The sequence below is a fragment of the Alternaria novae-zelandiae genome (assembly GCF_023758075.1).
Source record: "Alternaria novae-zelandiae strain BMP 2774 chromosome Unknown scaffold_13, whole genome shotgun sequence".
NCBI classification, from domain to species: Eukaryota; Fungi; Ascomycota; class Dothideomycetes; order Pleosporales; family Pleosporaceae; genus Alternaria; species Alternaria novae-zelandiae.
The window spans coordinates 653,056-665,524 of record NW_026056973.1 but is presented as its reverse complement, the minus strand read 5'-3'; the positions used below and the strand labels follow the sequence as shown (position 1 = coordinate 665,524).

Below are 12,469 nucleotides of genomic sequence, written 5' to 3'. Positions count from 1 at the left end.
CGCTGGCTTCCCAATTTGGAGCCGTACCCGCGCTGACGTAGCGGATCCAAGATATTGGACGACGAAGCAGAATTAGAAACCTATCCATAAGCACAGTCTTTGGGCGAGCTTGAGGCCTCGCATGCGGCGAATGCGGCGCCCGTCAGGACGCGAGTGGCATAGTGGCCGCGGTGTAGCATTGCGAAGAGAAGATTTCTGGCATCTTGACATGAAAATAGTCGAGGAACGGGCCTAGCGTTGCTATTTTGGAGGTGCTGCGCCTCTTGGTCCCTGAGAAACGATGGATAGCGGGCGATCAGGTCAGGAACAGCAGCGGGGGCTATTGGCTGGCAGCATCGCGGAAGCCGATGGACCAGGATGATTCCGCGAGACATGACGAAATAGGGGACAGTGAGGGAGGGCGTGGCAGAGGGTCGCAGGGCTGCGAGGGCGAGATTCAAGGGTGGTAGAGCGGCGTCACAGACGGGTGCGATACGCTGCATTGGCGAGGCTAGCCAGGCCGGGTGGAGAAGGGCGTCGCTGGGGCATGCTCAGTGCTTGGCCCTGGAAGATATAAGTCAAACACACCACCGCTCTTTCTCTGCTCACACACCTGTCTGCTTCCCCTCCCACCCTACTTTCTTGCACTCGCCCAATTGACTCCGACTGCCTTACAATCGCTTCCATTCATATTCAGCACCCTACTTTCGTTTCGTCGCCATGTGGTAAGTCCCCGCCGCCCCACTATGTGAAGCTGTGGCAGCTACAGCGAGGCTCTGGACACGGGCTAACGACGGCGTCTGCAGCGGTATCTTCGGCTACATCAACTACCTGGTGGAGAAGGACAGGAAGTACATTCTCGACACACTCATCAATGGTAAGCAATCCCGCAGCCGCTCCCCCAGACGCGCGTTCCACGGAGTCGGAAGTGGTTTGGTGGGGCTGGAGGGCGATCACTAACACGCTGTCCCCTCAGGTCTGCAACGTCTAGAGTACCGTGGTTACGACTCGGCCGGTCTTGCCATTGACGGCGACAAGAAGAATGAGGTCTACGCCGTCAAGGAGGTCGGCAAGGTCGCCTCGCTGAAGAAGCTCGTCGAGGAGCAGAACTTCGACCTCAACAAGGTCTTCGACTCGCACGCCGGTATCGCCCACACCCGATGGGCCACCCACGGTCCCCCATCGCGTGTCAACTGCCACCCCCACAGGTATGTCACGTCCACGTTCTTTGGACCACCCAGAGCACGCACTAACCGCCCACCAGGTCCGACCCCAACTGGGAGTTCTCCGTCGTCCACAATGGTATCATCACAAACTACAAGGAGCTCAAGACGCTGCTCGAGAGCAAGGGCTTCAAGTTCGAGACGGAGACCGACACCGAGGCTATTGCCAAGCTCACAAAGTACATCTACACCGAGCACCCCGACCTGAGCTTCCCCTCGCTCGTCAAGGCCGTCATCAAGGAGCTCCAGGGTGCCTTTGGTCTTCTCCTCAAGTCCGTTCACTACCCCCATGAGGTCGTCGCGGCCCGCAAGGGTTCTCCCCTCGTCATCGGTGTACGAACACAGAAGAAGATGAAGGTCGACTTCGTCGATGTCGAGTACAACGACGAGGGTGCTGCTCTTCCCGCTGAGAGCGCCTCGCACAACGTGGCGCTGAAGAAGTCCAACAACTTGCTCGCTCCCCCTGACAAGTCGCTCCTCCACCGATCGCAATCGCGCGCTTTCCTGTCCGACGACGGCGTCCCGATGCCCACCGAGTTCTTCCTCTCGTCCGACCCCTCCTCCATCGTCGAGCACACCAAGAAGGTCCTGTACCTCGAGGACGACGACATTGCACACATCCACGAGGGTTCCCTCAACATTCACCGTCTGCACAAGGATGACGGCTCGTCCAACGTCCGCACCATCCAGACTCTTGAGATCCAGCTCCAGGAGATCATGAAGGGCCGTTTCGACCACTTCATGCAGAAGGAGATTTTCGAGCAGCCCGAGTCCGTCGTCAACGCCATGCGTGGTCGTCTCGATGCTGTCAACAAGACCGTCACTCTTGGTGGTCTCCGTCAATACCTCTCTACCATCAGGCGATGCAGGAGAATCATCTTCGTTGCCTGCGGTACTTCGTACCACTCGTGCATGGCTGTCCGTGGTATCTTTGAGGAGCTCACTGAAATTCCCATTGCCGTTGAGCTGGCCTCCGATTTCCTTGACCGTCAGGCACCCGTCTTCCGTGACGACACCTGCGTCTTTGTCTCCCAGTCTGGTGAGACTGCCGATTCCCTGGGTGCTCTCCGCTACTGCTTGGAGCGCGGTGCCCTGACTGTCGGTATCGTCAACACCGTCGGTTCCTCCATCTCTCTCCTCACCCACTGCGGTGTGCACATCAACGCTGGTCCCGAGATCGGTGTTGCCTCCACCAAGGCCTACACCTCGCAATTCGTCTGCATGGTCATGTTCGCGCTCTCTCTCAGTGAGGACCGTGCATCCAAGCAGAAGAGGCGGGAGGAGATCATCGAGGGTCTCACCAAGATCTCGGACCAGTTCAAGGAGGTGCTCAAGCTCGACCAGCCCATCAAGAAGCTTTGCGAGAGGTTCAAGAACCAGAAGTCCCTGCTGCTTCTCGGCCGTGGCTCTCAGCACGCTACCGCGCTCGAGGGTGCTCTCAAGATCAAGGAGATTTCGTACCTTCACTGCGAGGCTGTCATGTCTGGTGAGCTCAAGCACGGTGTCTTGGCTCTGGTCGACGAGAACCTTCCTATCGTCATGATCCTTACCCGTGACGACATCTTTGCCAAGTCGCTCAACGCATACCAACAGGTCATTGCCCGTAGCGGACGACCAATCATCATCTGCAACGAGAACGACCCCGAGTTCCCTACCGACAAGACAGACAAGATCGAGGTGCCCAAGAACGTCGACGTTCTCCAGGGTCTCATCAACGTCGTTCCCCTGCAACTCATGTCCTACTGGATGGCGGTTGCCGAGGGTGTCAACGTTGATATGCCCCGTAACCTGGCCAAGTCGGTTACCGTCGAGTAGATGTATTATGGATATGGCGTTCTCTAGGATAGAGAAGCTGGTGTGATTTGGATTTGATTTACGATTGAAAGCTCTTGGATGTAGCTTATGTGTATGGCATGGAAACTTTTACGATATCTAGAACACGGAGCGATGCGATGCTCTGATTGAATGAACAAAATTTCAAACACATCTGTCCCATTTCGTGACTGTCTTGACGGGTCAGGTCGAGGATTGATTGCAATTAACGAGAGGCGTTTGAGGGAAGCTTACCCCTGCTCGCGATGACACCATTGCACGATGCGGGATCCCTGCCTTTCGGTTGCGGGGCGGCTCCCAATGTGGTGTGCTCAGCAGCTCGTTCCTGCATTCTTCAGCCCACCCCGTCGCCGTTCCCGCTCGACCTTCACTACAGCGACTCCACTGTTCCATCGCACCTTCCCAATCTACCTACAAACTTCCACACGCGCAACGGCAACATGGCAACCATCAAAGGCCCTGGCGCCCCCAAGACGTACGATGGTAAGTAGGCAAGCAAGCTCCGAGCAACCCCGCCCCCACCACCTCAACTGTGCAACTGACTGAAGCTGTGCAGGCTCCGCACTCCGCATTGGCATCATCCACGCACGCTGGAACACCAAGATCATCGATGCGCTGCTCGAGGGAACCAAGAGGAAGCTCAAGGAAGCGGGAGTCAAGGAGGAGAACATAGTCGTGCAGAGCGTGCCTGGGAGCTACGAGCTGCCATACGCCGTCAAGCAGTATGTCCCCTCATACGACGTTGTAATCCGGGCACAAAGCTAACAGGCACTTCCACAGACTATACTCGGCCTCACAAATCCAATCCTCGTCCACAGGCGTCGTAGGCGCAGCGGCAGACCTCCTCGGCTCCACCTCGGACCTCACAGCCCTCACTGGAGCGTCGCAATCCAAGACGTCCAACTCGCCCTTTGACGCGATAATCGCGATTGGCGTGTTGATTAAGGGAGAGACGATGCACTTCGAGTACATCTCGGAGGCGGTGAGCCATGGACTCATGCGCTTACAGCTCGACAACAACGTGCCCGTCATCTTTGGCCTGTTGACGCTGTTGAGCGATGAGCAGGGACTCATGAGGGCGGGGATTGGTGGCGCGGATGGCAAGAGCGGACATAATCATGGCGAGGACTGGGGGAGTGCCGCGGTGGAGTTGGGTGTCAAGAGACGGGGCTGGGTTGAGGGCAAGTTTGTGGACTAGGACGTGTGTGAGGATACGGGACACAAAGATCCAAGTGACTGGGCCACTACTAGGCTCTGGTTTGCATATGCTCATAGAAGGCATGCGTGTCCAAAATGGAATCACGCAGCTATGATACACCAGTGTTCGTACAAGCGCGTGGTCCTTCCACCACTCGCGGGATGTTGCATCTGAGAAGCACCGTGTCGACTTCTGCCTGACGGAGCGTGGAGCGAGTAATGGTCCTTCCATCGTCCTATTCAATTCGCCCACTCCTCATCTGCAGCTTTGGTACTACAATACGTGCTCACGTGCTACATGGCCCTATATCGTCCCACGTGCTTTTCAAACGCGTTTCCAGTATTGAATGGTGCTGTGCTGCGCTGGCCATGTCCTCGTGCGACTGCAGTGGGCTAGCGTAAATGTATAGTGTACGCAAGGCGATCGCGATGACGCTTAGGCTGGAGGGATGCGGCTTGACAAGGTGGTGCGCGCGTGCGAGATTCAGTCCTGGGCGGCAATTCCATGCAGGAGACGATGGCGGAGATTATGCGACCATGTTGGTCAAGGCTGGTCGCTGCAATGCACCAAAATTTGTTGAGTGCAAGAGGGATGGTTGGTGGACGAGAGAAGCACTCTCCTTTTCCCGCCAGGGCCTTGGAAGACGCTAGTCCAGGCGCAGTGCCTCGCCTTGGAACCTCAGATTCCCTGGACGACGGCTCTTACTCACCACCAGCCCCATCTGTGCGAGCAGAGCGCTGTCGACCCCATCGCCCGGCTCATCTTTCCTCCCTGTCTTTCTCCCTTGCCTTCGCCGCCTGTCCCCGGGCGCCCCGACACGTCCTCACCGCGTGGTGCGCGTAGTCCATATCCCGTTCCTGGCCTGCAGCTGCATCGAGTACAGCAGCGCGCGGCGCCCCTACCCACACCTCTTCTATCACACCCGGCTATACAGTGATGGCGGTAGCATACACGTGCTAATACAAGGTCGATCGATAGTGTGGTGCGCTTTTGCAGCGCAGCCATCAGCGACTGGGCTTCGACATCAAGTCCATGTCAGGCACGAGACGCGGCGAACGAGAAGACAGGTCTCTGCGGCGGGAAGCCTCTCGTCGCCCCGGCTCGTCTGCCACCTCGTACGCAGCTTCGGCGGCCACAGCGACACCGGCAGCGGGTGAAACGCGCAGGAGCACGCGCAGGAACAAGTCGGATTCACCCAACAACGATGCGCAGCGCCCTAGCGAGCTGCTAGACGACGTTGACTCGGACGCCTCTGCTCCTACGCCCGCCTCGTCCACTTTCTCCGCGCCTTCCACCATGTCGCGTTCTGGTCAAAATATTTCTCTACACGCCCTCACACCCTTGACCAGCTCAGACTCGTCTCCGCCGGGCAAGCTGCCCAGTCCGCGCTCTTCCAAGCTCTCGCATGAGACGATGCACACAACCTCGTCCGCTACACACGCGGCGCCATCGAGCGCGCCCAACAATGTCGCCGATACCATCACCCCCATAAACACGCCGCCCGAGACGCGCATCTCCGTCTTCCCAGCCGACGGCGTGCTGGGACAACGCTCCACCTACGACGCACAGCTTGATCCCAAGCTCGATAAAAAGGCGCGAGGAAGGGGAACGGCCAAATACACCACAATACTGGACAAGGTACGTGAAGGTTGCAAATACATACATAGATGTGGTCGCCCTGTGACGCTAAGGCTAACTTAACTTGTGTTACAGGGCGACCCATCTCCTCCTCCCGACCCACGCCTGGCCATTGCCGGATACACCACTGGCAACTATGTCATCAAGACATCCTTCACGGGCGCTCCCAAATCAAAACTCCGGATAGCGCCATACGTCGCCAAGCCCTACTCTTTTGATCAACGCATATCGTGCGGTCCAGGGCCTGCAACCCAAGTCGTAGTGACGGGCTTCGATCCCTTGACACCAGATGCGCAATTACGTGGTTTCTTCTCCACTTACGGCCAAGTAGAGACGCTCCGCAATCAAGTACATCCCGATAACGGCAGCCCACTTGGGATATGTCTGGTCAAGTTTCGCGACACCCCACCAACGCGCGGAGTACCTGGCATCAAAGCAACCACCTCAGCAAAGCGAGCTGAGCGCGAAGGCACAAATCAGCGCATTGCGCAGCACACGATCAGGGTGAAATCTGATCGCGAGGGCCGGAGATGCCAGAAACTCATGGATATGGCGGTGCAGCAGACCCGGAAAGAGGAGGAGAAGCAGCGTGCCAAGCTCGCAGCGAAGACTGCGAGCGTTGCGGCACCAGCTACACCGGGAACCTTTGATCTGCCGGCAAACGTTCCCAAAGGCCCATCTGGCAAGGGCGCGCGTCCGCCAATTCCGATACCTCGAGAACCCTTGACAAGGAAAGCCGCACTCTCCTTTCTCATCGAACGCGAACCAGTCAAGCCTACGCTGAAACGAAAGCCTTATATTTTCATCGCACACGCATACGTACCCGTCCTCAGCACAACCGTCGAACATCTCAAGAAGCGGTTAAAAAACTTTCGGTGGGCTTCGGTGCGATGCGACCAGACGGGTTACTATGTGACTTTCGAAGAGTCGAAGCGCGGTGAAGACGAGGCCGTCCGATGTTACAAGGAATGTCACATGCAGGCTCTATTCACCTACGTTATGAACATGGAGTGCAATCAATACGGCGACCCGAACTATGAGCGGAGTCCCAGCCCAGAGCGCGTGGTAGCCGACAAGAAGCGGAAGGCCATCGAAGAGCGGATAGAACATGAAGAGGCGGAAGATCTCGAGTGGGAAAAGAAGCAGCGGGCAGACTCGCTGGATCCTGTACGAGCCGCTTTGGACGTGCTCAAGCAGGAGCTCCAAGAGAAGCTTCTTGGTGACATTAAGACGAAATTGGCCGCGCCCACTATACTGGAACTCCTGGAACCGGATCTTCATGTGGAAAAGCGTCGCAAGTTCAATGTTCCGGCCCCGCCTACGAAGGAAGAGGTTGTTCGACCACCCGCACTTCTCGCCCCAGGATTCGACGCCTTTGGAGCTGGTACACCAAAGGGCCGCAATGGTGGTTTCGGTGGCCGCAACGCACGCAGGTCGCTGGGTGTATTTGATCCTAGCACCAGGCGTGGTAAGAAACCTCCGAAGGTTGTCAATGCATTTGCGGACGAACGAAGGAAGGCATCTGCGCCAAAACCCCGTGTTGCCCGTGGCCTGCATCGCCAGATGATTGAGATGTTCGAGCCGGAAGAGTCGGATGATGAGAGTCGCAGCCAGCTCACTCGCGGTACTGAGGAGCAAGAGAGCCGACCCATCAGCCGTGCTCCTTCCACCGACGTTGAAGAGGAGGTGGAAGAGTCATCGAGAGCTCACCGCGCTAAACGGCGCCGTATCGAAACGGGCTGGGGCGAAGATAGTGACGAGGAGATGGACGACTCGCATGCCAGGAGTTTGCTTGCCCATTGCATTCATAAGGATCCAGAGAACATGGCCGAGAAAGAGCTGGAACAAGTACTCGCAATTCTTCCTCGTTCGTCGCCTATTTGGAAGAAGGCAGACAAAGCACTCAAAGGGTTCAGGAGGTTACGGAAAATTGAGCAAGAGGCTGATGCAATCTTTGGGGTGGAAGCAAGCCCGATTGACAAACTTGAGCCTGAAGTCGTCATCACCCATGATGACGAAGCACTCAAGCCCATCGAGACTACTGAACTGCCAGAGACGCTCACGACACTCAAGAAGAAAGCTGCCACCAAGCCCAAGAAGAAGACTAAGAAGCAGCTCGAAGAGGAGGCCAAGGCTGCCAAGATCGAGGTTACGGAAATCGAGACACCTGCGGAAGAGGAGATCGCCGAAGCGAAAGAAGTCAAGGAGGTCATCGAAGAGGTCGTGGTCGAGGAGTCGACGCCAGAAGACGACGAGCGGGCCTCTTCTGTATTCTGGGGCGTGTCCTCTGTGGAGCCTCGTAAGACTGTTGAGGATGACCTCAGTGTTGTAATGGACATTGACGGTTGGCAACATATGCTCAAAGACGACGAGGATCTCCGTCACCTTAAGGCTGCCATGGAGTCCATCAGTGCCGCCAAGATTGGTGATGCACAATCCTGGGCATGGAAACAAAAGTCTATCAAGCATCTCAACCGCAACGGCGAGGAGGGTGTCTCGCGTACGGAAACCAAGATCGAAGGGTACTACGTTCCCAACGCGACTGGCTCGGCTCGTACGGAGGGTGTCAAGAAGATTCGCGAGTCTGAAAAGTCAAAATACCTCCCTCATCGTATCCGCGTCCAGAAGGAGCGCGAAGAGCGCCAGCGGCGCGCCAAGCAAGAAGAGCGAAGCGTCGTCTCTGTTGAAGGCTTCAAGTTCCAGACCAGCTCCAATAAGACATCCACCGCCAATTCGCGTGCCAACCGCGCCAACAACCGTCGCATGGTCAACGATATCAACATATCCAAGAACATGTCCGGGGCAGAAGGCGATGCCCTCCGTTTCAACCAGCTGAAGAAGCGCAAGAAGTTAGTCAAGTTCGACCGTTCCGCCATCCATAACTGGGGTCTTTACGCCCAAGAGCCCATCGCCGTCAACGACATGATTATCGAGTACGTGGGTGAAAAGGTTCGACAACGCGTTGCCGATCTCAGGGAAGCCAAGTACGACATGCAAGGTGTCGGGTCGAGCTACCTATTCCGCATTGACGAAGACACGGTCATCGACGCAACCAAGATGGGAGGTATTGCAAGATTCATCAATCATTCTTGTACGCCAAACTGCACGGCCAAGATTATTCGCGTCGACAACACGAAGCGTATCGTCATCTACGCGCTGCGGGATATCAACTCTGGTAAGCACAGTTCCTTTTTCCGGACAATCCGTGCCACTGAACATCTACTAACCATGTTTCCAGATGAGGAACTCACGTACGACTACAAATTCGAGCGTGAAATGGACGCTACGGACCGTATTCCCTGTCTCTGTGGTTCTATCGGCTGCAAGGGCTTCCTCAACTAGTCAGCTTCGCATGGCTTCAGCTCTGCTTCGGCTCCCTTGGTACATTATCTTTGCGCCGGCTTTCTTTCAACATCACACTTTTGCAGCGCTACATCGCTGCTTCTTTTGTTTCAACACCTACACTTGGCAGGGAGCGAAAAAAAGGCGGGTACTCCCCATATGCACATGAGGCTAGGCTTCATCTTGGATTCGGGACTGGAAGAAGAGGGAAATCTTGCATTGCATGGCGTTTTTCAGTGGCTACATATTATCACCATCTTCCTGGCACCCCTTTCTTCCTTTGAGAGAAAGGGCGCGCATGTATCATTTTTCTTATCCGACTAAAAGAATGGGCGAAGGGTGGGTGGGCGGCACTTGCCCTTGACTTTATCGATGGGTTTGAGTCAGTCGGGTCACATCTTTGGCATTGTATCTGGTGTTTTTGTCGCTTTATCTTTTTTTCACTACGCTTAAAATCACCATTTGTACTATTTTAACATCTCTACGAAGAAGAGGCGTCTACGGAAGAGTGGTAGAAAACTCATGGTATGTGTGTGTGTCTGTGTGTCGGCTTTTGTGCCGTATTATCGACACCGGTAGCTATAATCAGTTCGCAAGGGAACAGAATGAGAAGATTGATCATATGTCCACTGCCCATTTATATCTTGAGTGAGGTTATACATGGTCTTTTCTCTTAGTACCCCAATCAAACAGTCATCCCAGCTAGCTACTCAACGAAATGACGTGCGGAACGCAGCATCTCAAGGTTCCTCCAGAAGACTACTCCACGGCCCTGTTGCGAATCCGGCGGCTTGGTAGCACAGGCGCGGGTCCCGGGGTCCGAAGGTATGATGGGGGCTATGAGGTGGCAGGTCAGAGATTTGTATCGCGCTGGTAGTGGATATGCTCGCTATGATCATGGGAGTGGCAGGCAGACTTACAAGAAAGGCCTCTTTGGAGCATTGTCTGGGTGCCCATACGCTTCATGTCTAAGCGGTTCATGTGTGTTAGCCTTTATTGTGTTACGATCCGACATGAAACCCTGGAGGCAAACCAGTGATCAAAGGAGATGGTCTGGCAGCGCCCAGAGGTGATTGACACATGACGTGACGGCTATTGCACGTATCAGACCCTTGATATGGGGGCAAAGAGATCGGGGAAGCTTACTCGGAAGATGTGCTGTCCATATCGTGACCCTGACTATATGCAGACTGCATCCATATATCCTTGGGGGCGTTGCGTAACTGACCGAAGACTCTATCCCTGGGGAAAAAATCAGTACTTGTATATGAGAAGCTCTTTCACTCAGGGGTTTCCGTGTACGTTTGTAGTTTCGTGAGAAGAAACAGATGAGTAAATAGTATCGTAGTGGGCACCACAAGGAAGCTGGAACGAGCCTCGGATGTGTTCGATGAATCTTTTCGCGATAAAGCCTTCAGCATGGGCCACGATTTTCCTAGAATTTTGCGTACAAGCTCCCTAAATCCGGTGTCTTCGGCATCTCTGAGATGAGGTCCTTACTTTCGCCCATGTCGGCAAATCTAAAGGCTCCGATATCACAGGCGTTCTTTTCAGTAAGAAAGTCGTCTCGTGGATCTGAAAGACGCTCCTTCAGGGTGTTTAGCACGGCCTTCCATCGTCGTGAACCCCGGCTAATATCTCTTGGGTATGCAGACCAGACCTTCTTGTGCAAACGCAGATGTTTGCTCTCGCCGTGTTGGGAACGAATGAATGAAACGCATACATACCATGGATCAATACGCTCCTCCCTCTTTTGCTTTCTCAAAATATTCAGAATGACGGCAGCCTCTTTAATAGCAAAGTGATCGGCAATGTGCTGCAGGTGCTTCAGACTCCAATCGACTGCAGACTGTGGACAGCTTTTTGACCAAGCAACAACGTATAGGCTGAATATCAGTATGTAGACATCGAGGATATGCGGTATGCTGTGTGAATGTTGTTTACCCATGCTTCCACTAGGCAGCTTATCCTTTGCGACTAGGTCGCAGTCCGTCATCTGGGGAACCGATGCGACGATCTCCTGGACGAGGGCCAAGATGGCAGTATTTGCTCGATTACACTGAGCGGCAACTCCAGGATCACAGCTCTCGGAACAGGACTGGATGATCTCCTCGCAGAGAAGTATTCGGGCTATGCGAAGCACGTTCCACATCTGGGTGATCATGCGATCGGGGTAGATGTCATATACCCTTGGGAATCCTGCGGGTACCAGTCTTGCTCCATCAGGATCGAATAAGCTGTTGCGTTCATACGTCCAAGCCGGGCTCGCTTCGAGTGCAACAATCTCGAGCTTTCGATCAAAGTACTCGCTCTTCGTTGTCCTTTCTTCCGCCGTCATAAACCCCTTGCGCATCTCTGCGGCTAGATCGGTTATGTCAAGCATCAATCCGCTGAGCTTCCACTTCGGATAGTCAGTATTGACGAATTGTGCTGCGTGTACTCGTATTTGTCGTATGGAAGGATCCACCACTCGCCCGGTACTCAATGAGCATATCGTCGCGTTCAGGGAAAGTCCCATCAATGCCCGTAGCTCAGTGCCTTCCTTGAAAGAATCTACACCTCGCAGTTTGACCAATGTGAGAGCGCCCTCGATATGGGCGTGTCCTGATGTGTTGATCTCCAAGGCTGACTTCATGATCTTCTCAAAGAGATCCAGCAACAACGCGCCTTCGAAAGTGGATGCCGCTTTTGCTGTCGTGGGATCTTGCAGGGCGATGTTGATCTCCCGTAGTGCTTGACAGTACTTCCTGCGTACTAGATCTCTTGCAGTCTCAGAAGAAACCTGATGGGACAAGAAGGCGACACTGACCGCTTCGATGCTCAAAGTAAGATATTTGGGCGCGGATCTTGGGTCTAGATAGTTGTATAGGAAGTCCCATGTCCGACTGAAATCGGAGACGTAGTACGTGAAGAACATGTCTCGACCTAGGGCCACAAGGTCTTGGGGTAGATGTCGAACCTTAAGCTTGACTTTGGGTTCGCCAACACATCGTTGCTGCAGTGGGGACCCTGTCTTTGCTAGAGCCTTCGTCCGTACAAAGTCGGTCTCATCGCTGATCCGAATGTTTATCGTGTCGCGATAGCCGGTGCATGCTGCCCCCACTCGAATGCAAGAGTTGCAACTTGGCCGTTGCAGATCACACTGGATGTGTCAGTAAGGAATCCCAACTTTGGATCCGAGGCATACTCGTAGTCTTCTCTCCCTACATCTTTCGCAAAACTTGGATGGTTTGCCGCGGAACACCATCAGATTCTC

General features: G+C 54.7%; 4 protein-coding genes across 4 annotated transcripts; 3 read left to right on the top strand and 1 right to left on the bottom strand.

The window, feature by feature from the left end:
- Nucleotides 1-699: 699 nt before the first annotated feature.
- On the top strand, nt 700-3,017 carry GFA1 (glutamine--fructose-6-phosphate transaminase (isomerizing); the record flags this gene model as incomplete). The annotated part of the gene is made up of 4 exons (XM_049400359.1): nt 700-704; nt 786-856; nt 956-1,187; nt 1,244-3,017. The coding sequence occupies 4 exons, from the start codon at nt 700-702 to the stop codon at nt 3,015-3,017; spliced, it is 2,082 nt and encodes a 693-aa protein (XP_049253978.1).
- A 458-nt stretch (nt 3,018-3,475) lies between these two features.
- J4E88_006736 (uncharacterized protein) lies at nt 3,476-4,233 on the top strand (the record flags this gene model as incomplete). Its single annotated transcript, XM_049400358.1, has 3 exons — nt 3,476-3,518; nt 3,592-3,757; nt 3,816-4,233. 3 exons carry the CDS (start codon nt 3,476-3,478, stop codon nt 4,231-4,233), a joined length of 627 nt encoding a protein of 208 aa, XP_049253977.1.
- Nucleotides 4,234-5,265: 1,032 nt separating this feature from the next.
- J4E88_006735 (uncharacterized protein) lies at nt 5,266-9,213 on the top strand (the record flags this gene model as incomplete). Its single annotated transcript, XM_049400357.1, has 3 exons — nt 5,266-5,871; nt 5,947-9,046; nt 9,110-9,213. The coding sequence occupies 3 exons, from the start codon at nt 5,266-5,268 to the stop codon at nt 9,211-9,213; spliced, it is 3,810 nt and encodes a 1,269-aa protein (XP_049253976.1).
- A 1,435-nt stretch (nt 9,214-10,648) lies between these two features.
- J4E88_006734 (uncharacterized protein) lies at nt 10,649-12,203 on the bottom strand (the record flags this gene model as incomplete). The annotated part of the gene is given in 2 exon segments (XM_049400356.1): nt 10,649-12,183; nt 12,200-12,203. 2 exon segments carry the CDS (start codon nt 12,201-12,203, stop codon nt 10,649-10,651), a joined length of 1,539 nt encoding a protein of 512 aa, XP_049253975.1.
- Nucleotides 12,204-12,469: the final 266 nt, after the last annotated feature.